This window comes from Canis lupus, chromosome 3, assembly GCF_048164855.1.
Source record: "Canis lupus baileyi chromosome 3, mCanLup2.hap1, whole genome shotgun sequence".
In the NCBI taxonomy this organism is placed as follows: domain Eukaryota; kingdom Metazoa; phylum Chordata; class Mammalia; order Carnivora; family Canidae; genus Canis; species Canis lupus.
The window spans coordinates 45765787-45792934 of NC_132840.1; the positions used below are offsets into that span (position 1 = coordinate 45765787).

At 41.2% G+C, this 27148-nt stretch overlaps 1 protein-coding gene and 1 long non-coding RNA gene across 7 annotated transcripts in view; one reads left to right on the forward strand and one right to left on the reverse strand.

Annotated features, from left to right (window-relative positions):
- IL12RB2 (interleukin 12 receptor subunit beta 2) overlaps positions 1-21966 on the forward strand; it is a 72469-nt gene extending 50503 nt beyond the window's left edge. For 5 of the 6 annotated variants that reach the window (XM_072820754.1, XM_072820758.1, XM_072820757.1 and 2 more), the window contains 7 exons: positions 995-1192; positions 5905-6003; positions 6094-6252; positions 10657-10794; positions 13937-14027; positions 16819-16918; positions 21203-21966. In XM_072820754.1, coding sequence (XP_072676855.1) covers positions 995-1192; positions 5905-6003; positions 6094-6252; positions 10657-10794; positions 13937-14027; positions 16819-16918; positions 21203-21739 — 1322 coding nt within the window. In that variant the 3' untranslated portion in view covers positions 21740-21966. The remainder of the gene's footprint in view (positions 1-994; positions 1193-5904; positions 6004-6093; positions 6253-10656; positions 10795-13936; positions 14028-16818; positions 16919-21202) is intronic. The other variant, XM_072820759.1, reaches the window with a different exon arrangement.
- Positions 18048-25984, reverse strand: LOC140630473 (uncharacterized). The gene is made up of 2 exons (XR_012028235.1): positions 19764-25984; positions 18048-18603 (listed from the first exon to the last, which is right to left on the reverse strand). It is a non-coding gene; the product is annotated as an uncharacterized lncRNA (long non-coding RNA).
- Positions 25985-27148: the final 1164 nt, after the last annotated feature.

Consider the following 27148-nt stretch of genomic DNA (forward strand, 5'->3'; position numbering starts at 1 on the left):
TTATTAAAAATAAATAAATCAGAGATGCCTGGGTGGCTCAGTGGTTGGGCATCTGCCTTCAGCTCAGGGTGTGATCCCGGGATCGGGGATCGAGTCCTGCATCCAGCTCCTTGCAGGGAGCCTGCTTCTCCCTCTGTCTATGTCTCTGCCTCTCTCTGTGTGTCTCTCATGAATAAATAAATAAAATCTTTAAAAATAAATAAATAAATCAGACAATGAAAATAAAACCACAGTTAAATGCCACTTTGCAGGTACCAGGTTGGCCAAAATTTGAAAGAGGATACCAAGTGCTGATGGGGAAATAAGAATCCTCATGCTTTTCTTGTTGGAATATCAACTGATTGGCCACTTTAGAGATCACTCTGGCTGTGTTTAATGAAATAATATGTGGACTGATTCTATAATTGAGCAGCTCTGTACAGATATATTCAGAAACACTCTTGCACAAGCACAGTTGAGGACATGCAAGAGAATGTTCATTGCATCTTTGTTTATGTTAGCAAAGAGTTGGAAAGAACCTCCTGATCATCAGCTGGGACTGGACAGAAAATGTTTGAGGTAGCAGTTGGAGGGAATGAGCTGGATTTACATATAGAAGGATGGACATGTTCCAGAAATATAATACTGAGTAGGAAAGAAAAAGTAAGAAAAAGCATTAAATTTACTCTCAGCACATTTCATGAAAATACAAAACACAAGCACAAAGCAACATTAACTTTCAAGGATACACAAATACCTAAATAAACATGTGGGAGGTGGATTAGAAGGATGCATGTATCAATAAAGCAGGTACCTTTGGGGACACAGAAGTGGAAGGTGCAGGGGAAAATAACTCTACAACTAACCTTACACGGGTCCTTACACTAATTAAGAACAAATCTGAAATTCTTAACAGGAAATTGGTTCTTCCTAAAACTTTGCTGGGATGAATTGTTTTTTACATCTTTTCCACCTGTGATTTTGTTTTTGTGCTTCCCCCTTTTTCTTCAAAAAGGGTTGCTGGCTCCTCGCCAGGTCTCTGCAAACTCGAAGGGTGTGGACGACATTATGGTGACATGGGAGCATCCCGGGAAAGCTGCTCCTGCTGTCCAGGAGTATGTGGTGGAATGGAGGGAGCTCCATCCCAGGGGTGACACGCCCCCTCTAAACTGGCTGCGGAGTACCCCCTACAACGTGTCTGCTCTGATTTCAGGTATTTAATTGTTCACCTTCGTTTTGGGGAGTTACTAAGTTCACTTTTATTTTTTTAAGAAGTCACAGGTGGGAACCCAGAACCTTCTTCAATTACAGGAAACTGCGTAAGAGGGACAGTGATGACGTAGTATTCTTCAGGACAGATCCTCAGAATACACCGCTGCAGCCATAGAAGACCAACTGATTGACTAAAAACTCTAGAAAAGTCAAGTGCCTGGCACAGAGCCATATAAGACAAATGCATCATTAAATCCAACAAGCATGGCTAAAAGCTAAGTAGTAACCAGTCAGTGTGATGGGCACCTTTCACTTGGGAGTGTAGGTCATTCTCAGAACAATCATGTGTAGCGAGTGATTATACCCATTATACAGATGAGAAGACCAGGAGATCTTTCATTCCTAGTTCTGCTGCATATTGTTTGTGTGATAATAAATCCAGAATTATCTATGGAATAATTGACATCTCAGGCCTCAAATCTAAATCTGTCAGAGGTTTCTATCAAGCGATAGAAAGCATCTGAAAAGATATTAAAATGATTGGACAGAACTTAGTCAATGTCACTTTTAGAATAAGTTCAGCATAGTAGAAAGTGCAGGTTCTGCAGCCAGACTATCTGGGTTTAAGTCCTGGCTCTGCCACTTACTAGGTTGTGTAACCTCGGGCAAATTATTTAACTTCTTACTGCCTCAGTTTCCTTATCTGTAAAAGGGGGAAAATAATACCTACCTCATTGGGTTATTGTGAGGACTAACTGAATTAATGTAGAGAAAACACAGTATAAGTACTTGATAATTTAGCTGTTACTGTTATTATTATTATATGTGACATGGCTAAGCTTCTCACAGGATTTCAGACTCTAAATTCTATATTTTTATTACACCATGGCAATCATTACACCTGTCCAAGAGGATGGAGACAAGACAAATTAAATAAGCATACATACTACATGGCAATATGCGATCTAGTCCTAAACTGTGGGTCTCTTTTATAGTTTAGCTGCTCAAACTTCTAGTGGATTGCATTCAGTTGTAATCACTACACTTAAAGATAATGTCGTCTAGATAACCCAGTGAACATCAGAAAAGATGAACAAGTCATTTGGGGTCTGGAACTTTTAATTGGAATTGAAACCATTTAGGGGTGCTGGATGGCTCAGATGGTTAAGCATCTGACTCTTGATCTCATCTCAGGTCTTAATCTCAGGGTCGTTGAGTTCAAGCTCTACACTGGGCTCCATGCTGGGCTCCATAATAATGTGGGAACCATTTAGCCTGTAGAAGAGAATTCTAGATGTGGGTGGGCAGTTTAATGGCTGTTGCTAGCTTTGATGTATATGTGAGAAAGACTATGTGTCCTTTGTTACTGTGGGCAACAAAACTAAGTCCTCTACATGGAAATTATAAGGCAGATTCAGCTCAATTTTCCTTACATGTGATAGTCTGCAATAGGACAATCGATTGGTCCTCAAGGTAGTGCATTCCCTGTCCCTAGAATTGTTGCAGTAGAACCAATTTCCCTTTAGGGCTGTTATGCCCATCAAATCAAATGAAACAGTGGGTAGAAAAGGCATTTACTGAACTCTAAACTGCTACAAAGTTGTAACACTTATTATAAACTACACTAGGATTTACCTCTCTGGGATAGTTTGGACCCAGTGATCCCTATACTTTCCTCCTTTTAGAAATTCTATAACACTATCCAAATACCATAAAAGAGAGAGAATGTTTTGCATATTTAGGGAACTAAAATATTTTTAAGTACTTTAGAAATACTCATTTGAATGAAATCAGTATAATACTGGGGTAAAATAACAAAGCTGCTCCCCTGCTTGAAGACACTTGGTTAGCTATTAGTGTTGATGTTATACTCTGGGGGAAAAAAACACTTAAAAAATTAGGTAATCCATACTTACAAATTCAATATGGTGCTCTTCAGTAAGTGAGGTAACTCATTGCTATCAGATCTTTTTAAGTCATTTCCTAGAACCTGGCTGGGGCAGAGTTGGGTGTTTTGGAGTATATTCAGGAGGCCAGAATATAATTCAACTCCTGCTTATAGTTTGGTGGGTCTAGGCTAAAGACCATCAGTACTGTCTTATTTAGGTAAAAATTATTCCGACCATTTAGAGCCACTCCTTTTAGTATGTAGAAATCTGTAGGTGTCTAGAAATGCCTTCCCCAATGCCTTGGTTCTTTGGGTCCCTCTTCTGCATTCTCTCACTGTACTTCCTCTAGGATCTCTCCTCATTATTGATCGTTTATTGTTTGTCTTCTCCCATACTTAATAGATGAAAACAGCTTTCTGCAAAAAATCCACCAAAGGGTTGGTTTATAAATGTAAGGTCAGAGCCTTTGCCCAAGGGTGCCAGGTATATGTATATGCACAAAAGTAGTGGGAAACGAGCCTGGAAGTTGGGGCCAGACTGTAGAAAGAAATTAAAATCTTAGGAATATGGATGTTGTGCAGTGGACAACAAAGCTAAGGAATTTTTGAGATGAGGAATTAGATATGATTAGGGTGTGTTTGTGTAAGAATTAGCCAATAAAACAGGAGTCCTTATGGTCAGAACCAGGGAACAAGTTTGTTAGGTCTCTCCCTTCTTGCAAAGGGAAGTGTCAGCTAGGTTATGGTGCCACACTTTCTTCCCTCCCCCACTAAGGAGGAGGCTGTTCACAAGAAGAATCCCACAGCTTCTGATATAGCAGTCCCAAGGCCTCCACCCTGAACTTGATAGCATTTGCCTAATGAGCTTATCTAGAATTCCCACACCTATACACAGCATGGTAGTTGGTCAGCTGCTTCCAGGACTAGAGGTAGCAGCCAGACCCTACTCTCTCCCAAATGAAATATGATTCCATATTCCGTGTTGCCCTTTTGGCTTCTAGGTCTGCATGCCACTACAAAGAATCTTTGGATGACTGGACTAAACTGACTGTGTCCTTTTGTCCATATCACTTGGTTCATGAATACAAATAGGAACTCACCACAGTGTGAGTTTGGATCTCCTCATGGTCTCTTCTGACAGTACTGGTTGCACATCTGAGCTTTATGTAGGGTACTTGCTGATGTGGGAAACAAAGGCAGAAATAAAGTTATTAAATTTCCTCACTGCCTACAGCCCACTGACAAGTCCTTGAAACAGACAGAGTGACATTCCTCTAGGGACTCAACTGCCTTGATGTTAACACTGTTTGTCAAGGCCTAAAGTCAATCTTAGCCCAACCCCAAGGATCCTGTAAATCTACTTTAACATATAAAAATTCCTTTAGAAATTTCCTTTATCTCTGAACTTGAAGATACGTGTTGGCAATCATCCCCCAAGCATGTGACCCACCGATATACATCAGGTTTTATTAGACGGTAATAAATGACCTTTTCCTAACAATAGGTATCCCCTCATAGTCCTGGAAACCTTGCTTCCAAAATTCCTCAGAGCCTTACGCTCTCCCTAACTCCCTCCCAACTTGAAAGCATATAATGGGCCACTCCTCATGACCCTGGCACAGCTCTTTCTGCCCATGGGTCCTGTCCCCGTGCTTTCTTTAATAAGATCACTTTTTTGCACCAAAGACATTTCAAGAATTCTTTCTTGGCTATTGGCTTTGAACTCTAACATTCTTTTCCTATGCCATTTACTGGAATATTTAAGAGACAATGGATTTTCATAGAAAATACACATTATTTAGTAAATTATTCTGTGATATAAAATTCCTCTCCCTCAAAAATAAAATGTTAAACCCTAATCAATTGTCAGTGGAGGGGACCAGATCTGCCTGTGGCTGGGTGTTAAACACTATGGGAGGGAGTCCTTACTCTGACCATGTGATCCTATAGTTGCCTCATAGGGATTCTTTCTCTTTTCCCTTTAAATTTCCTTGGGAATTTAAAGACATGTCACAGTATCTATGAGAAGGCCCTTTTCTTTACAGGAAGTAGAATCTGAAATTCATGCAAATAAGGAGTTTTGATAGGAAAGAGCCAATTACCAAAAAACTTCATGACTGACAAAAGATAGCAAAATGTGGCATTTTAAAAGCTAGGGAGTCACATTACCATTCCCAGGTATTCTCCTCATCTCCACGCTGTGAAGCAAGTGAAATCTGACTGGAGCATGGAGGGGAACATGAGGAAGGAGGGGCAGAAAGAGAGGTTGGATTGCGCTGAGCTGAGCATGCCCTGGTTAAGTCACACCTGAATGTATCACCCTGCTGCCATGTCAGATCCCGATAAGCACCAATGGAGTTAGAAGATCTGTCCAGGTTCTATGCCTGCAAAACACCAGCCATACTTCTCTGTAAAGAGCAAATGATTTGTTTGTAGAAGTCAGTGGTTTTTTTCTTGAAAGTGAGTTGTGTTTCAAAAGCAGTCTCTATGGTTATATTTAAGTCTTTGTTGGAAATGGAACGGCTTTGTCTCCTTAATCATGATGACCCTGGAAAGAAACTTCAGATTTGCCTGTCTGTTCACCATGAGGCAAACTTGGGAGGTGGAACAGTGGCTTCCAGAAGCCCAACGTGGCAAACAGGCTGCTGAGATCTCGTGACTTAGGTCATCCCTTCACCCTCATTCCAGACTGTACTTGAGCTGTCTTCAAACTAAGGAGAGCAAAGAAATGCCTTGAATGCATCCATATCAAACATTTAAATGTCTCCCTTTAGTGACTCACATGTGATGCCAAACCTGTTATAAGAACTCCCTTTTCCTTGCAGAGAACATAAAACCCTACAGTTGTTATGAAATCAATGTGTATGCACTGTCAGGGGATCAGAGAGGATGTAGCTCCACCTGGGGTAACTCTAAGCACAAAGGTGAGTCTTGTGACCTTTTGTCAAATTTTGCTTTAGTTCAACAGTTTGGATTTGGAGGATGACAAAAGCCTCCTGTGTTCTACTTTGCAGCACCACGGAGGGGCCCCTATATTAATGCCATCTCAGAGGAAAAGGGGAGCGTGTTAATTTCATGGAACGAAATTCCAGCCCAAGAACAAATGGGCTGCATCCTCCATTACAGGATATATTGGAAGGAACAGGACTCCAATTCCCAGCCTCAACTTTGTGGTATGTGTGAGAAACAAATGCAGTGGGATCTTTCTTACTTAGCTGTTGGGGAACCATAAGTATGTCCATGCACATACATACACACAGGTGCTAGCACGGTGAGTGGCACACAGTAGGTGCTCAATAAATATTTGTGAAATTAATTGAATGAAGAAAAATACAAAAAAAAAGAAAGAAAAATACAAGATATCTAAACACACACACAGAGTTAATGAATATGATTTGTGCAAAGCAAATTGAAGAAATGAAGATAATGGACTAGGCTCTCAGGAGGCGCTCACGTGGGCACATGGCATTTCAGAAAGCAGTAATAGCACTTCAGTACTATTATATATACCCCTGAGGTTTGCAAGGGATGAGTTTAGAGAAATTTTGAACTCCCACATCTATAAATACTATCAGAGCATATTATTTTCTCCTTAAAATGGGTAAAATACAATATAGTTTAAGTAACTTCTTATGACCCATAATTATTCTATAACTATAAAATGAAAGCAATTAAATTCTGGCTAGAACATTATCCCAAATGATTTCATCTCTCATTTATGTAGCAGCTCCTAGTCATTTGCCAGATTTGATGTTCTAATCTTTGATTTATTCAGAATCATGGTTTTTGTTTTTTTGTTTTTTTCCTGGATTGACCTTCTTTTTATTTCATAAACAACTGGCTTTCTTTCAGGAGCATTTATCATGAAGAAGCAATATTTTTATCCCTTCATGAGAGCTGTTAGGTCCAGGAAGAATGCAACAAAGCCACCCTGAGATGTGGGTGCCAGAGAGCTGCCTGCAAGAGCAACTTTTACCTGGGAAACTTTACAGGATGGTCCTTTCTCTTAACCTTAGAAGATCTTCATTATTGCTATTCTGAAAGTTATGACTTTTAATTCTAGTTAATTTTTATTATATAAATAACACCTGCACATGGTAACAAATATTCAAATAGTTCAGAGAGATTTACAATAGAAATTATCTCGTTCTCCATTTTAAGCAATAGCAGTTCTTCACATGTCTTCCAGGAAAAAACTTAATGCACATACAAGCATATATTTGGGATAATCATCTGTATTCTGAGCTACACCTTGCTCTTACCTCTCAATAATACATCAGTTCACATCATTCCATATGGATTTACATCATTTTTTAAAACAGCTCTATAGAATTCTATAAGTCCTTGCAATCAGTCTCTTCACTAATCTGCCATCGATAAATAGAACATATCATTGAACAGAACTGCTTCCTAATGGGCCTGTCAAGGTAAGTCAGTTCTGAAATGCGCCCCAGAACCTGATGACTTCATTGACCTCTTTGTGGGCCTTTTGGAATTCTCCGTGTGAAATTTGCTTCTTCTCCCCCCACCCTCCTACTGTCATTTTAGCAGAATTTAAACCATGATGCCTATTTACAATCAACATGGCCATTTGGTTCTTAAAGCTGATCTTATATATATTGAAGAAAACCTCGACCTTATTTTATCACAAATCTGATCATCTAAAGTCTATGTAAGGGCATTTTAAGTTTTATTTATTTTTTTAGTAATCTCTACACTCAACTCAAACCGCAAGATCAGGAGTCGCACCTTTCATGGACTGAGCCAGCCAGGCACCCCCTATGTAAGAGCATTTTAAAATACATTGAAGGAAGGTGCAGATTCAAAGTCCTATTTCACACCAATTTAAATTAAGTTTTCCTTTTACTCAGTAAACACTTGATGAATTAGACTTGTCCCCCATCTTCAGAGAGCTCTCAGTCTACCGAGAAAGATGGGAAAGTACGTGGAAGTGATATAGCCACTTTACTCAGGGACTGACAACAACCTATTGTATTTGGCAACCAGAAATCATTGACAAATCCACAAGTACAGTTTTTAGAGAGTGGTAGAGGGCATTAGGTTGAAGACAAGGGAAAGAGACAGCGGAGAGAAGCATTGCAAATGGAAGAGGAGGACGGAGTGCCAAGGAAGGAGGGGTCCTGTTCTCTGTGTCCTCTGTCCAGCAGGCAGCAGCACTAATGGCCCATGGGGAGTGCAGTGGGAACACTTAGTCCTGCCTGTACAGAAAGGCGGCGTACAGCTAGAGTGGGGTGTCTGCCTTTTAGTACCTTGCACAGGTGATTCTGGTGAACAGCCACTCCTCTGCCATGTGCACCAGGAGTGCATTTCTCTACTGTCACACACATTGTGTTTTGTTACCACTTGGCTGTCTTTGTCAACAGACTCTAAGCATCATGAAGGCAGAAGGTATCTCCCCATACTTACAATACAGCCAGGAATACAGGAGGTGCTTAATAAAAACGGTATTTGTTGACTAACACATGAGTGAATATTGCCCTACACTTTGTTAAACCAAGTGGATTGTTAGGTTATAACTAGTTCCCAGTAATTTCAGCTGTTTTGTCTGGTAGCGCTTGACCTTCCGACCTGCAGCCTTTCAAATGATTGGCAACTATCCGATCTTCCTAAACTGGTACCTCCTTGTTTCACCACCCTGAGCCTAAAATTTCAGACCCCCACGGATTGGATGCCCCCCTTGATCTCTGTCCAGACCAAGCAGCAGAACCAGTATTTCTGGCACGCCTTCTCCCATTACTATTTTGCTAGCCAAACTGCTGGCGCCATCACCTGCCTGACTGCTCCCTCCACAGAGTTACTATTTTTGATCTTCAAATATACATATGTGTATGTGTTTGTTTGCATATAAACTTCTTTGGCCCAGCGAACAATTCAAATCCCTTCTAAAGTCTAAAGTCTCATTTCTAAAGTCTCATTTCACTCTTAGAGCTAAGGATGCCTTCACACAGTTGGACAGTTGACTCTGATGCTCACTGATGCTTCGCTGCAGCAAGATGAGTAGACGGTCTCTCCAAAATTAATTTTTTAATCTCCTGCCTTAGAAATAAAGAGATTTTGAGTTTAATCACACCACTTAAGTCTGTGCAAGCAATTTCATCAGGTTAAAGTCAGCTTGCAATTTTCCACATGGTACATTTTCTCAATAGGATGTTGAATATAGAAATTGCTCTGATAGTCACAGCTGTTAAGTGATCTGCTCAGGCCTCAGTCCCTTTGGGTGGAAAGGCCATGATATTGCAGGACTCCTCGCTGCTTACCCATAGTAAGCCTGGGTGTGGAAGTATGAGGGGTCTGTTTTCCCCACTAGATGGTGAACTTTTTGAGGCAGATTCTGTGCCTTTATATACTTGGTGACTTGTCCAGAGCACAAGCTCAATAAATATTTGTGGCTGTTAAAATAAATATAGCGAACAGAAGCATTGTCTGACCTGCCCTGAGGTTTGTGAGCTGGTAACTGATGTTGAGGTTCAAAGTGCTGGGTCCCAGTTTCTACTTTGATCACCAGCACAGGCATGTCTGCTGAGGGAGCCAGCAGGCTACTCCTGCCAGAGTTCTGCTGTGGATCTTGTAGTATTCTGCCCCTGCATCCCCAGCTTTTGAGAAGACACTCCAAAGCTCACACCCAGCAGATCACTAGAGAAGAATGCCTCTGTACTAATGGAGGAGGAAAACAACATCAGTGCATTGCTCAAAAAACCCCAAATCTTCCCTGCTGAGACTCCCCAGGAGTGTCAACAGCAAAAGAGTCTGATAATCTAGGCTTAAACAGCCAAGTAAATCCAATCTAAGTACCATTGCTCCTATTTTTAGATTTTATGTCAAATTAAAGCAGATCATCATATTAAACCCATTAAGACTTGTATCCAGAACCTACCCCAAAAAAGCAGAAAATCAAAATTAATGTTACTTAAATGTCTATTTCATTAACTGCTAAACTTAGCTTGCTTAAAAATTCCATTGAAAACAACTTGTGTATTTGACTTCTTCCCCAAGAGTTCTCAACTATATCTAAAAATGTTGGAAACATTATAGTCATAGAAAATAAAAGGAGTTACTACAGCTACATAATTTCAAAAGCAGAAAGATAGGGGCACCTGGGTAGTTCAGTCAGTTAAGCGTCTGCCTTTGGCTCAGGCTGCGGTCTTGGAGTCCTGGGATTGAGCCCCACATTGGGCTCCCTGCTCAGTGAGAAGTCTGCTTCTCCACCTCCCTCTGCCCCTTCCCCCAAATATGCTCCTGGACATGTTCTCTCTCTCCCAAATAAATAAAATCTTTTTTTTAAAGCAGAATAATAAAAGTTCTTTCAAAAGATTTTACCACAGGAAATACATTTAATTATTTTGGTATGCTGTCAAGTGGGACCACCATAAATGACATTGTCTAGGGCCTAGTAAAGTATGTACTAATGAATCAGGACTGTTTTAAAACAGCAATGTGCCTTTCTCTTTCAAATTAATTACAGGATTAACAACAAGAACAAAATAAGTAAAATCATACATTCAAATACTTCCTTTAATAGATGCCTTTCTTCTTTTTTATCTTTATCCTCCTTTCAGAAATTCCCTATAGAGTATCACCAAATTCACATTCAATAGACAGCCTGCAGCCCAGAGTGACATATGTCCTGTGGATGACAGCTCTGACAGCTGCTGGTGAAAGCCCCCCAGGAAACAAGAGGGAATTTTGTCTGCCAGGTAAGAAACAACTTTAAAGATGGTGCGTCCATCCTGGATTCGTACACAGGCCTACATTCCCACTGTGTCTGGCATAGAGATGATCAAATGTTCTGTAATTCATTAGCTACTTTCTTGCTGCTACACCTTTGCACTTGCTGTTTCCTTTAACTGGAGTATCCTATCACTTCATGTCTCCTTGAAGATAGTACCTACTTATTTTTCAAAACTCAGCCTAAATGTTTCCTCCTACAGGAAGCCTTCCCAAATGCATCTCCATAATTCCTTCATAATGCACTACATTTGACCCCTATTAAAACCTCTGAATCCTGGGGCATGTGGGTTTCTCAGTCAGTTAAGCATCTGCCTTCAGCTCAGGTCATGATCTCAGGGTCCTGGGATTGAGGCCTGCATCTGAGCAGGGAGCCTGCTTCTCCCTCTTCCCCATGTGCTCACTTCTGTTCTTTATCTCTCAAATAAATAAATCTTTAAAAAGAAACAAAAACAAAAACGAAACTCTGAATCCAATAGGCAGAAAGTGTTACCTGTTTATCTTCAAGGTCTAGTATGGTACCCGGCACATAGTACTTGTTCACTAAATCTCTGTTCCAATGACCAATGAAAATAATCTCAACAATAATAATAGCAGCTATTACATATACCATGCACCAGTCTTTGAGTGCTTTGCATACTGCATTAGTTTGCTGGGGCTCTTGTAACAACGTGCCACAAACAACAGAAAATAATCTTCACACAGTTGTGGGAGGTGGAAGTCTCGAGTTCAAGGTATCAGCAGAGTTGGTTTCTTCCGAGACCTATGAGAGCATCAGTTCCCTGCTTCTCCTCCTCAAGTCTAGTGACAGTCTTTGGTGTTCCTTGGCTTATAGATCTCTGCCTTCATCTTCACGTGGAGTTCTCCTTGTGTGTGTCTCCATTCAAATCTCCTGTCTTTTAATAAGGACACCAGTCATACTGGAGTAGGGTCACCCTATCCAGTCTGACCCTGTCTTTTTTTTTTAATTTTTTTTAATTTTTATTTATTTATGATAGTCACAGAGAGAGAGAGAGAGGCAGAGACATAGGCAGAGGGAGAAGCAGGCTCCATGCACTGGGAGCCCGACGTGGGATTCGATCCCTGGTCTCCAGGATTGCGCCCTGGGCCAAAGGCAGGCACTAAACTGCTGCGCCACCCAGGGATCCAGTCTGACCCTGTCTTAACTAATTACATCTGCAATGATTCTATTTCCAAATAATGGTTACTTTCTGAGGTACTGGAAGTTAGAATTTCAATATGGATTTTTGGGGGTGGGAGGACACAATTCAACCTGCATAACACTACTTTTACTCATTTAATCCTTGACCATGGCCACACGAAGTCCTTGCTTTACATGATTTACCTGGCCACAGTACCAGGCACTCAATTCAAGATGAATAAAGGAATAAAAAGGGATTCAGATAACTTTTATAATAAGGTCCAGAAGGTACAGAAAGATTACCCAAAGTCATAGAAGTGGTAAGTGGCAAAACTACAAATCAAACTCAGATCATAGTGACTTCAGTTAAATTGGAGTATATAAAGAAGTGACTAGCTAACATGGGCTTCCCTCCATTGCTTAAATGGTGCTGTGTTCTCTGGCAGCACCTGTCTGCATCTGCTCCAAGTATGAAACAAGCTGTTCTTGCTTTGCAACATGGAGTATCAAGTTGATCATCCAGGACTTTGTTGTTCTATGCCAGGTACCTCTCCACTGGGAAAGCTGGCAAGCCCTCTTCTCATCCCCTAGTACTCCCATGAAAGTTAACTTGTGGGCAAGCAATTGGATTAACAACTCCACATCTTCCTGTTTGTAGTACTCCAGACTTGTCCCATCTGCCCAGGAAGGAAGGCAGATGCTAAAGAAATGTCAGTTTGTGCCAGGTGGTAGCAAAGCTGCCTGCGTCAACTCCCCTGTTCAGCCCTGGTGACACATTTCTCATGGGGGCTGGCAGGTCTGTGGCTTCTTGTCCCTCCCTACTCACTCTCCTCCCTCCACCTGCACCTATCCTGACACTATCAGAAGAATCTTTCTGCAAGACACCTTGATCCCTGCTGGCATTCCACCTCCTGTGGCAACTCATCAGTGGTTCCCCAAAGGCCTTCAAGCTGGAATTCAAACTGCTCCGTTCTCAAACCCTGCATGATCTGCTCCTGATCACTCATCTAGCTTCATCCTCTGCCACAGGTTCATCATTCATACTCGAAAGCAAGACCAGACTACCTGTAGTCCCCTGAAAGTCCGCCCTGTTTGCTCTCTCTGTGCCTTTGCGTTGTTCTGTGTAGTCCGCTTCCCTAAATTTGTCTGCTTTGCTAGCTCCATCCTTCAAATCTGTGACTTTTGACATGCCTTTGGGAGAACATCCTGGGTTGCCTTTGATGTCATTTCCCATGCTGGTCCCAGCCTACACTGCCTTGTACATGCCTTTTTTAAATGTGTATCCCATGGCATCATGGGCTTACATGTTTACACATCTGTCTCCTGGACTAGCTTCATGACTAGTCCAAGACAGCAGAGCCCATGTCCTTTCATCTTTGCATCCCAGCTCCTACAAGGGCCTGATACATTAATAACTCAATAAATGGATGAATTAGTGAAGAATCCTGATGCAGAGCAAAACACTTATTCATAGCAAGGAATTAGAACAATTTCAAAGACCCTAGTTAGACAGAAGGCTTATCCAGTGGTTTGGGAAAATCAGTACTACCATTTCTCAAGGGCTCTCTATGTTCAGGTACATCACCACATGCTTTATATACACCATCTCTACTCTTCACAACAACCTGCAAGGTAGACGTCATCGTTCCTCTTTTATAGATCAAGAATCTGAAGTCCACTGATCACATAGCAGTCAGTGGCAAAACCAGGACTAGAATTCAGGGCTCCCAGTTCACAGCCAGTGCTTTGTATACCACACCCCCTTCTCCTTTTGCCTTTGTTGGAGGACAGAGCCCTAGGGCTGGCCCCCTTAGGGCCCTTTCCCTGGAACTGAAGGGACAAAAACAAGTTGGCCTCATTCCTGAGCCCAGCTACCTAGTTGCTGTGGGCAGGTGCCAGAGGGTTCACACAATAGTATTTTTAGATATTCATTGCAGATAACTCAGTCACAGGGTTTGCTAACTTTTCAGGTAAAGCCAGTTGGAGTGTGTTTGTGGCACCAAGCATTTGCGTTGCTGTCGTCATAGTGGGCATTTTCTCAATGCGTTACTTCCGGCAAAAGTGAGTTGGTTACATTTTCCAATTTCAGTAAATTTACTTTTTTTAAACGGTAATAGCTGTTGCCATTATGGGTCAAAGAAATGGGCTTCCTCAAACATTGCTGGTAGCAGACTAAATTTATTCAACTTTCTTGGACAACAGTATATGATAATTTTTTTTAAATATTTTTTCCTTATTCAGTCCTTTTTTTGTTTTCTTAAAGATTTTATTTATTCATGAAAGATACACAGAGAGAGAGGCAGAAATATAGGCAGAGGGAGAAACAGGGTTCCTGAGGGGAGCCTGATACGGGACTCGATCCCGGAACCCCGGGATCATGCCTTGAGCTGAAGGCATCAAAATATATCTCATGCTGTATGGCATATTATATCCATTAAAGAGGCAGAAGAAAATTAAATGGTATACTATTTGCAATATTACATTTTAAAAATGTTACAAAGAGGTACAAACTTTCTCTTTTTAAAAAGTACATATAAACACCCTCATATGCAAGATGTATCTTAGCATTAAATTTGGCTCTATATAACATAAAAAGCCAAAATAATATAACTTAAACTAGCTGACAGTTTCTCATCCAAGTCAAGGAAGTAAACTGAGGCTGAAGACTGGTGTAGTAGCTCTATGGTCAGGGATCTAGGCTCCTTCTATCTTTTTGTGCCAATATCCTCTTTTAGCTTCCATCCTCAAGCTCACTTGGTCCAATGACTGCAGGAACTATAGCCATCATACCTGCATTCTACAACTACAGAGAGAAGGAAGGAAGGTGCCCACACCTCCCTGTTCAAGAGCCTTTACATGAAGAAGTCAGACATGACACTTTGGGTCACACCTCATTGGCCAGAACTTGGCAAGGCAAGGGAGACTTAAAATTGTGGTCTTATATTTGGCTGATTGTCATCCCAGTAAATCAGGGTCCTCTTCCTAAAGAAGAGAGTGGTTATAATAATGGTGGTTATATCAAGGGATAGAATAAGAGGTGATTTTAGTTCTATTTAACTAATGTTCTACAATTTCTTTAAACAGGTATTATAAAGAGAATTTTATAATGAGTTATTCAACACAGAGTTTTCATCGTGTTGTGTAAAGTAAGAGAAGAGGCCAAAATAAAACTAGCTCAGAGTCATCCTACTAGTCATTGAACTTGTCTAAAAGGCTTTACATGTATTGGAGCTCTCATATGTGAAAGATACTTCAAAGCAGACCTCTCTTTAGGTAGACTTTGAAAAAGTTTAATTCAAATAGTCAAGTAGGATCACATTTATCCTCTTCCGGGAAATATTATCAGTTAGAGTGAAAGCTTTTTTGTTTAAAAAAAAAAAAGTCCCCAGATATATGGCTTTTATGATAGTTTATTTCTCTCCCATAGAGTAGTCCTGAGGTAAGTCATCCAGGTTGGTTGGCACGCTGTGCTCCACACAGTCATTAGGGACCCAGTTTTCTTCCACTTTACTGACATTTCTTCCATTCCTTGGGCATTGTCCTCATCTGCATGATCTGCTCACATTCATTTGGAGAAAAACTAGTCACATGGGCACATCTCTTGCTTCAAAGGGTTGAACATCCTGGAAGCCTTCCATTCTTATTAAACATCAAAGCTTATTAAAGCCAATTCTTCAAAAATATTTACTAGTTTTGAGTTTTTTATAAATAATCAAAACATTTAAGTCACATGCACGTATAAGAGACATTTTTAGGACTTTTTTCCTTCCAGTAATACAAACACATTTTAAAATATTTTCAAAAACCCAGAAATGATAAAGGAAAAAAAAAGACCAGTGTTTCTTCTGATCATCAAATACAACTACGGTTAACAGTTTGAATTATTTTCCTTTGTTGTTTTTTTTTCTCAGCATTTTTTTTTAAAGATTTATTTATTTATTTATTCATGATAGAGAGAGAGAAGTAGAGACACAGGCAGAGGGAGAAGCAGGCTCCATGCAGGGAGCCCGCACAGGACTTGATCCTGGGTCTCCCGGACCGTGCCCCAGGCCAAAGGCAGGCGCCAAACCGCTAAGCCACCCAGGGATCCCCTCTCAGCATTCTTTTAAAACATGGTTATGTTCAAGCTACTTGTGCCATTTGTATCCTGTTTTGTTTTTTTTGGTTTTTTTTTTTTGAAGATTTTATTTTTTTATTCACGAGAGACACACACAGAGAGGCAGAGACACAGGCAGAGGGAGAAGCAGGTTCCTTGCAGGGAGCCCAATGCAGGACTCGATCCCTAGGACTCTGGGATCACACCCTGAGCCAAGGGCAGATGCTCAACCACTGAGCCACCCAGGTGTCCTTGTATCCTGTTTTGCTCTTTACAAGGATTTTCGGTTTGTTTTGTTTCTTTACCTTTAGCATAATAGTTTACCTGCTAATACAAACTCTTTATAAACATTCTAAACTAAATAGTAAGCTCTCCACAGATAGGAACTATGTCTTCTTGTTTGCTAGTCCATCCCCAGTTTGTGGCACATACTCATCATAGATTAGGGGTTTAGTCAATGTTTGCGGAATGAATGCATTGCTGGATAGTGACATCTAAACATTACATTGAGTAAAAGTTTCATAGTTTATTTAGCAAATCCCAAATGGCTGCATCATAACTCTATCATCAATCCAAACTTCACAGAAAACTAGTCTAGCCTTGCATGATACATCATCTTTCTCCTTCAGGATTTTTATTTTATTCATTTGCATTCCCCTATGCTGAACCACCTCTACAATGAAATCAGTGCACTAAGACCAACACTTCCATGCCACCATATACACACTTAATCAGCTGTCATTGTTTTATCTACAGGGTATTTGTTCTTCTTTCGGCCCTCAGACCTCAGTGGTGTAGTAAAGAAATTCCAGACCCAGCGAACAGCACTTGGGCCAAGAAATACCCCATCATGGAGGTAAGGTGATAAGGCCTTAGTGGTAAGTTGATAGGATTCCAGCGAACTCCCCATTGTAGTTACAAGGAGACCTAGGTACTTACTTCCTATGGATGAGCTGAAGCCTCCTTTGCTAGGTTACTGAGTCACCCCCTTCCATGCACAGGAATTTTCTGAAGCTTATGACCAAAAGACAGACCCATAGCTTTTCATTCCTCTTTATGCCTTATGTTCCCTTCCTTACCTCAACTACTTCAAAAGAAATTTAAAAAGCAAGTATTTTTGCCATTTTCTGAGCACTAGCCTGACTTATCCAAATTCAAGAGAATTGGAGCTTTATAACGTGACATTTCCTGTCCTGAGCATAGAACAGATAAATAGAGCTCAGACTATTTTGGTGTTGGCAGGAAGCCAGTAAGTTATTCCATTGTGTAAGGAAAGGATTTTAAAGGAGAGGCTGCTCGGCTGGCAGATGGGAGAGCAGAGACTAAAGGATGAGAAGGTCATTGCTGCACAGCCCGAGGAGGTGAGAATAGCTCACGGTGGGCAAGATGGTCATCTAGGGTGAGAGGTCTGGGAGTTGGAGGCATCTGCACATGGAGCACGACTGTGCATTTCAGGGGGACAAAGTGGAGGAAGGAGGTATGAGTGTTCTTCCCTGGCAGCCCTGCACTCTTCCTCACACCTTAGAGCTTCTCTTCCAAGATTCTTTTCCTCAGTTACACTGTGCATCCTCTCATCCACACCCTTCCTCAGGCCACAAGCCAGTGGTACCAGCCACTGCTCAGGGAGAGAGCAGGTTTCAGCCACGTCTGCCTCAGTGGGCACCTGAGTCACTGGTGTCAGTGCCTTTGAAATCGAAAGGTGGGGCATAAACTTCACCTCTATCACTCACTATGTGGATGGCCCTTGGGCAACTTCCCTGATGATCTGAGCCCCAGTTTCACCCTTTGTGAAACAGGAATTGACAGTATCTCTAGTGTAAACTGTTGTGAGGATTAAGTAAGAGGCCATGTAAGGCATGTGGGTCGGACAAGGCACAGGTGGTTCACTTTCTTCCCAGGAAGACTCACATTTGACATCTCCTTTCAATATTGAGGGACTGCCTCCCTGTTAAGTTACAATAGCAAGAACAATAACAACAGTAGCCTTATATTTAATTATATATTTTTTACATCATATGTCATATACATGATACAATTGTATTATTTAATATATTCATGTTTATATATACATATATACAGGTATACTTCAGATTTATTGCAGGTTTGGTTTTGAACCACAGCAGCAAAGCAAGTATTGCAATAAAATCAAATGAATTTTTAGGTTTCCCAGTACATATAAAGTTATGTTTATACTACACTGCAGTCTATTAAGTGTGCAATGCATTTGGTTGCAATCTTCTGATGACCTATGGGCATGCACTCGATAAGGATGCCGTTGCTGGTGTCAGAGGGGATTCAGGTACCAGAAGCTGAATCAGCTGAGCTTTAAGATCTCTCTCTTCCAATGCTGAGATTCCACAGTCCCATGTCCTAAGAGCCTGAAATAGCACAGTGGGAAGCATCTCTCTGGGTCAGTCCCGGACACCTGGCTCCCAAACTTGCAGCTTTGGCATCATGGTCTCTGTTTGCCTCTGCCTGGGCATGAGGAGATACAGAGGCATGCAGGGCCTATGAAGGGCCCATAGAAACCTAGAAGAAATGCTGAAAAAGACACACAACGGGTTAAAGATAGTAACACAGGGAGAAGATAACAGAAATTGGCATACATGTGTCCAAAGCTATATAGTATGTTCATTGTAGAAGCCAAAAAATTGGGCATAATATAACCTGCCACCAGAGGAGGTTAAACATGTGGTACATCCATACAACAGAATAATGTGCAACTACTAAAAAAAAGAGATCTCTATGTGCATCTAAAAATCCCTAAGATAATTTAAAGGTGAAAAAAACAGTTTGTAACAGTTGTCTAAAATGGGTTCTCATTTGTATAAAGAGGAGGGCGATTTTATATACATATACAACTGCAGTATATGAACAGGATATTTCTGGAAGCCTACATATGAAACTGATAATGTTTGTTGCCTTTAAGTGGTAGACTGGAGGTAAGAGGGCCACTTAATTTTCATTACAAAGTCCCTTCAAACTTTTAAATTCTTTTTGCAAAACTGTGTGCATGTATATCTCTTGTAAAAATAACTGGTAAATTAGAAAATAAAATTTAGCTTAAACATGGCATCTGTGATGATGGCCTTGAGGCTGCCTCAGAACCCCATGTCACTTGAACCCCAAAGTGGGTAGACTATTTTAAAAGAACCAAACTGCTCTCCTGGTGACAGGCTGAGGTAGACATTAGAAACACAATATTCTTTCACCTCCAACAAAATTCTCAGAATTCTTTTGAGTTCTCAGGCCTTAGATTCCCCCTTACCACTTTTAAGATGGGCTAAAATAGAACAGGTCTTCAAGCTTTTGAGAAAAAGGCCAAATCATAAAGGGGGATCACTGGGGTATTCTCCATTTTGAACTTATAGAAACCAAACCATGTCTGAAGCACCTGAACTAACAGTGGTCTCAGAGGCCCTCCTTGCCCCGGGACTCGTTAGCCAGAAGGCCTGCCTTGTACAAGCTCGGAGGAGCAGGCTCTATCGATACTGCCAAAGCCTTCAAGAAGGCAGAGCAGATGCCTCACCTTATGAAAACAAAAACAAAAACAAACCATTTCTGCATCTGTATAGTCTTTCCCACATCTAGGGTAACAATGCTTGATTAGCTCTGCTTTCCAGAGCTGAAGGCCATCTACCAAACCAGACCACTATGCCAGGGCCAGTATGGGTAATGATCAGAAAAGAGCACACACTTACCTCTAGTTTGTCAGTGTCCTTTACAGAAGGCTGTCCTGAGACAGCACCACCATTCATTTGTTGGATGCTTGCCGTGCTCAAGGAAAGCAGCAGACATCAGAGGCCAATCCAAACCAAACCACTCTTACACAACTTGGCATTTGACAGATGAGGGAACCAAAGGCCAGAGGTTGATGGAGTTTCCCCAAGCTGTAGAGTATCAGAGTTGAGACTAGTCCTCAGGTTTTTCCTGTCCCAAGGGTATTTTTTGTCATCCTACTTCTCTCATGAATGATCCCCATTTGTAGATGGTTTATGAACATGTTTAAAAAAAAAAGTGACAGTATAAATCATCATGTGCCAAGAACCTGATGGTGGTTTCTTTGCTGCTCTAGGAGTCCAGGGTAGGAAACAATCAGTCGTGGCTTCATGAGGGAGGAAGAGCATCAAGCAGGAAATGGTGCAGCAAACAGAGCAGGGTGGAGGCTAGCAGTGGAAGCACACTGAGGTGTACCTGAAATCGTTTCTGAATGGAAACTTGGAGAGGTAGAGGAAGGTGCAGGAACCTGACTACCAAACTAAGGGCTAGTGGCTTCACTGCAGTTGTGAGTCTGAATTGATAAAGGCTTTGGAACTCTGCTTTAGAATTATCAGTGTGATAGTTTTTAGGGTGTAGGTAGAGCCCAATAAAGCCTAGAAAGAGAAATGTTATCAAAGTGCTTGGGCTTGGACTCAGGAATCCGCAGTTAGTTTGGAAAGGAGAGGACACTGAAGAGCTGATAACTGATGTGATGCTGACAAAGAGAAGACAGAAGACAGACAAAATTAGCCATGCAGGAAAAAAGAATGAACATTTTTCCAAAAGTTACTCTGGGTTCTTAAGAGCAGAACTGATAGAGTATTACCCTCAACCTTTCATCAAAGCCCATACTCATTAACAACCCTAAAAACCCTAAAAAAAATTCATCACGTGACCTCAGATTTCCTATCCTAGCCTCAGTTTGCCTATCAAAAGAACTAGCAGGTTCCAGAGCAGATCAGTCCTTGCCCATTACCTCCATACCTGGGAAGTATCTTTTAAGATTCAGCTCTAGTGTGACTCTGAAAGTCTTCCCTGCTGCCTGCCCCAGACAGGAGCAAGCTCAGCCTTCCTTTGCACCCACCCTGCCCTCTATCCTAGATAAAGAGCTAGTGCAGTTGGACTCATCAGTCTGGTTGAAGGTTGAGCTGGGTAGTGAGTCACTCATTGGCTTGAGGGGTGGGTGGTGGGTTTGAGGAGTTCATGGCTCCTGTCTTCCTCAATGTTAACGGCTTCAAACCTGTCACAAAGTCAAGGGCCCACAGTGTCCCTTCTCAAGCCAACTAGGCAGTGCAGGCAGCAAGGCCTTTCAGAACCCTGGAGAAGTCAGTTGTCAAGGGCTACTTAAATAATGTATGAGCCTCTTCTTCCCCTTTCTCAGAAGACACAGCTACCCTCGGACAGGCTCCTGACAGACTGGTCCAATCCTGAAGAACCTGAACTCCTGGTCATCAATGAAGTCCTTCAAGTGACCCCAGTCTTCAGACATCCCCATCACCCCAACTGGCCAGACAAGGGACGAGGAGTCCAAGGTCACTATACCTCTGAGGAAGACGCAGCATATAGTGCCCCAAGCCTACCACCTCCAAAAGCTCTCATAGCAGAGACAGGACAACTAGTGGATCTGTACAAGATGCTGGGGAGCAGGGGCCCTGACTCAAAGCCAGAACACCTAACCAGCCCCTTGACAGTCCTCTCAGTGGACTACCTTCCCACACATGAGGGATACTTACCCTCTAACATAGAGTATCTCCCTTCACATGAGGATCCTGTAACTGACTCTCTGGAAGAATTGGAGCCTCAGCACATCTGTCTTTCTGTTTTCCCTTCAAGTTCCCTTCACCCACTCACCTTCTCCTGTGACAAGAAGCTGACTCTGGATCGGTTAAAGATGGGGTGCAGCTCCCTCATGCTCTGAGTGGTGAAGCCTGCAGTGTCCCCCACCTCCCCAGTCATCACCTCTGGGTGCTGCCATCAGGCATGTTTGCAACTAGAGGGCAGACAGGCAGCTCGGGGTGAAATCTTGGGGACTGAGAATTGGCTGTAGCCCAGATACCTCAACTTGCCTTCTCCAGAGCCTTAGGATCATAGTTAACCATTGAACAATGTGAGGGTTAGGGGCACAGGCTTAAATCAGCATATCTTCAGCATATCTTTTTGACTTCTCAAAAAGTTAACTACTGTTGGCCTTTTGACCACTCTTACTGATGACATATTTTGTATATGTATTATATACTGTATTCATACAATAAAGCTAGAGAAAATGTTAAGAAAATCATATTCCTTATGTATAGTACTTAAGTATTCCTTTAGTACTCTATTATATTCACTGAAGAAAATCCACCTAAATAGACCCACACAGTTCAAATCTATGTTGTTCAAGGGTCACCTGTACACCATGTGCATCTACAATCTGAGTTCCTACAACTTTCTTGGCTATGTTGGCCAGTAAAGGGAAAGGATAAAGTAGAAACCAAGGCTCTTACTAGCGATCACTAACAGTCCAGGGGACAGGTTCATGTACAACTATTCATAAAGTAGCTCTATAACAGGTCATATACCTAGGTCAGTAGCACCCAACAGAACTAAGATAGAAATGTTTTCTATAGTTCTTCACTGTTCAGTGCAGTAGACATGAACCACATTGGCTACTGACCACTTTGTAATGTGTGTAGTAGTATGACTGAGGAATTGGATTTTGATTGTAATTAGTCACACTTGGCTAGTGGCTACTGTATTGGAGGGCACAGATCTAAATGACAGAATATAAAGAATATGAATTTTCAAAACAGATCAACCCAATTTTACAGATGAGGACATAAAAAACGCTGGTGAACACCAATATAAAAGGCCTCCCACAATAGCCAGGACTTCTTCAAATACCTACACAAATGTACCATTTTCCTATTTTATTTTGTCTTCACTCTATTTCAGTGAATCAAGAGTAGCTTGATGGTGGAGAGTTAAACAAAGCCGCTGTAAAGAACCTGGGCCAACAGCTTCCCTTCTCTGAAATCCAGTGTCTTGGAAAGTAGTGGCCCAAAGGCTGACACCTTGTTTCCTCTTCCTTCTGCTGCAGCAGCTGTTGCCTTCAGAATGAGGGCTGTCTTGGGGTCTAAGACCCAAACCACCAAGGTTACTTAAACTCGTGTCATCCCCTTCTCTCCAAGGCATCCTGTTTTCCTTCCTCAGGAAGACTGAGCTGGTCCTCAGACAGCTGAAGTTGAGCCCAGAAGATACTTCTCTTTTTCCCAGCATGAACTTGGAACATGATACATGTTTTACTCATTTAAAGCTGTGGCCCCTTCCCCTATCCCATCACTGCCTCTATCCCTTCACTACAGGCCCTTCTGCAAGATGGTAGGGAAGTCTTTTAAAATGCTAATAGTACCCTTCCCAAAATAACAAGATGAAAGTCCAAGAACCTTTTTCTTAAATCCCTGTTAAGCCCTGGACCTTGACCCCAACCCAAACACTGGCACCAAGACAGCGGTGGTTTACCAGATGTCCCTCAGAGCTCTAGAAATTGAACTCCTGAATATTTGCTTATTCATGTTTATCTAGGCTTCCTGCCATTCCAGATATAATATAGTTTCCTCAGGCTTTCTTTGAAAAGCAGATCCTTCTTTCCATCTCTATTCTATTTAGGTGTTGAGGAGCACCCTTGCACATCGTTCCTTGCATCTCAGCAGTTTCAGAGTTGGTTTGTCTATACCCACGATGTGGTCCCTGTTGTTTACAATGAGTCATACAACAAGGCCACCCCCTCAGAAGCTGGTTAACCTATCACCTCTTGACAATGGGAGGCAACTTCTTTTACAATTCCTGCTTTACCTATCTCTGATTTTCTGATTGCCTGGTACCCATTCTTAGTCATTCATCCCCTCCCCGCTTGGACCCAACACCCAGCTCCCATCTCATTACCCCCTAGGCGCTTTTCCTTTCCCAAGAGGATATTGCATTTGTTTTCCTAAAAAATACAAAAAAAAAAAAAAAATTTAAAAGAAAATTCCTTGACTCCTAGAGGATCCTTCTAAGACCACAGAGCTCTCATTCCCTCAATGCTTTCGTAATTATGATGTCCATACCATTTACTTTCTCTACTGGACTAAATAACTTGAAGGCAAGAATGATGGTAATTTGCTTCCCCAGCACACCTGGTTCATAGTAGGCTATCGATAAAAAGAACCATCATCTGCTACTGCTTTCACCTTGTTCCTTCAATTCCAGAAGCCAGTCTCGTTGTGCCTGCTTCCTCTTTACCGGGGCTACTGAGTTTGTTCTTCATTCCCAACACTCTACACAACTGTTCACTAACGACATTGCTATATAATACATGTAGCAGTGGTTTTTTTAAAAAGCCCTCTTTGACCATGCCTTTGGCTGCTCACTCTACCAGATAAAGTAACCTTTTCACAAACAAGAGGACCGGTAACTGTTCCAACCTTGCCAGGTAGTAGTCTTCACAATCCCCTTATCCTGCAGATGCAGTCAAAATACCAAATCAGGTTGCCTCCTTTAACCAGGACTAGGTGGGGCTCATGTATATTCATATACCCAGTTTTCATTACTCAGGAAAATTAGCTTTGATCTTAATCCTCACTCCTGTACATTCGCAAAGCCAACCCAAAAATCTCTACTCTTTTGAAACACACCAAATTCCTTAATTCTCTGAGACCTAACTACTACAAATAGAGTCCAAGTTCTCTTAGTGCATTCATGGGAATCTCCACCACTAATTCTTGTGTAGAGATCCTTCTCTTAAATTGCTCCTCGAAAGGGCCCTCCTTGCCAAAAGTCAGAGATTCTACTTCCTGGACCTCTACCATTCTTTTTGGCAATAAAGTCGAACTAGTGTTAGCTAGTTCTTTCCCTTTTACTGACTTTTCCCTTCCATTCTGTCCTAATTTCTCAGCTGCCATTAATAGCCCACAGCTGCAATTCACCAATGCCCTGAGGCCAGTGAAAGACAAGCCAAGCTAGGCACATTCTATTCTAGTCAATCTCTTTATGTTTGATTCTTGGTTTTTCTCCACTCACTAGGCTTTTTCCTTCATCTGATACAGTTGTGATCTGTTCCAATATTGCAGCTAAACCCTCCAAAGAGACCCATTTTTCTTTTCCTAACCTGCAGAACTCCTGGACATTCACATTATCCACTATGAAAGGCTTATAAGTGAACTCTGAAATAAATCACTTCTCTAGAATAAGAGATGAGGAAAGGTCTCTTCTTTCCACTAATAACAGATAGCAATTCAGTCAATTTGGCTGTCAGTGGAAAGAAGTTAGATCGTTACATCACAACCTAGATTAATTAGAATAAATCTCCAGTAATTAAAACGTTTGCAAAACACATACACTAAAGAAAAATGGACTGAGCAAACTCCATTGCCCAAGAAACATGAAAAAAAAAATTACCTGTAATCAAAGAAATGAAAGTTAAATACCGTTTTTCACTTATCAAACTAGCAAAATCAAGAGAAAAATCAAGCCAGTATTAATCAGAGAAACTGGTGCTCACACCAGGAATGTTAGCTGGCTCCTATCTGGAGGCAGTTGGGCAGTAATATTCAGCAAAATTTGAATAAGTAACTCCAACTCCTAGCACTGTAGACCAAAGAACAGTATAAATATCATTAAGTGGGATAAACGATTGATCACACCACAGATTAAAATGGAGAGAGGCCCTAAATGTCCTTCAGGAAGGACCTGATTATATCATAATCTATATAATAAAACACTCAATTTCATGGAATCTAAGATTCCACCAGTTTTAGGACACACCATTACTTTATGTTCTGAGAAGAAAAATTTGCTAATTAAACTGTCATATGCCGTCAATTTCTATGGTGGACGATCCCGTCCCCACCATTTTAACATGGCAGAAATTGGAATGGATTTTAGAATTGCTGACAAGTATACTATACAATCTTTCCTAGAAGTTTAACAAAATTTGACATGGAAATAGTTAAAAAAGGTTAAATAGAATCATCTTTTATAAACCAATGCCAACCCCCCCCCCCCAAAAAAAAACCTGGAACAATATACACCCAAATGCTATAGTGGTTATCTCCAGCCACAGGTTTTTTAAATTACATTTTTTTGCATTTTTTTCATAAATACTCATTACTCTTAAAATTGGATAAAGTCAATAAATATGAAGTATTACCAATTTCTTTCCGAAGACTTGAAACAGTAGATCTAGAGACAGACCCTACTGAGCACTTTCTTTAAGCCCATGCCACTTTCATCCTCCACCATGTCTGGCACGTTCACTGACCATTAGTACTCCTGTCAGAGGGTATAGCAGAAGAGTAATAAAGGCAAAGTAAAGGACACACTCAAGGAGGGTGGGGTTTGGAAATTTTAGGGTAGTAACTTAATGATTTTGGAAATAGTTTATATCACAAGCCAATTTTTCCCAAATCCCCAGATCTAAAAGAGGGATAATAATCAATACATCTAACACAGTCCTTAGTACATGCAGTTTTGAAGGACGTAATACAATGCTCACTCTGGTTAAGGTATTTTACCACTACAGAGGTGGGGAAACAGATACAAATTAACTCAATTGGTACCTGATACTGGACAGTCTTGTTTCAGAGCATAACCTTTAGAATTTATATCAACCAAGGTCCTGACTCTAGGTGCCTATTAATTCCATAAAAATCTTTGATGCCTATTTTTACTAGGTAGCCAAAAAGTGCATTCCCATACTTCTAAAGTTCTAGATGATTATTGGTTCTTGAGAAATCTAACCTAAAACTCGTAAATCTAAATGATCAGAAAAAAATCGAGCACTCCTGAATTTACAAATTTATCTACCCAGCTAATCTAAATCTTCTCATAGAAGGCACAGGTAGGCCACAGAAAGGAAGTAACACTCCCAGTAAAGTCCATTATTTTAAGGAATTTAGTATTTAAGGCTGTAAGTGCATTATGCCTTTTAAATAGAAAATTAACCACAGCATCGGATTTTCTCTTTAATTAAAACAGCTATTACCCCAGCCAACTGACCTATTGAATTTTTCACACATGAAGGCTTTCTTGGGGCTGCATTTGACTTAATTTTGTTGTGTATGTGAACTGTTGAAACATAAATGTCCTTCCTCCATTCTGTGGTAATTGGTTCCACATTTAGCTAGTGGTCATTTATTTACAGCAGCAAAACCATTAAGTTGGTTCTCCCAGATTTCAATCACATCTCAAAGACCTACAAACTTATTCATGTGCTGTCATGAGTTCCCTTTATGTCAATTCATGCCTCTTTTTAGTTTCCAAAGTTATTAAGACACCCTGGACTTGCCCTAGGCAAAAGAATGTTATG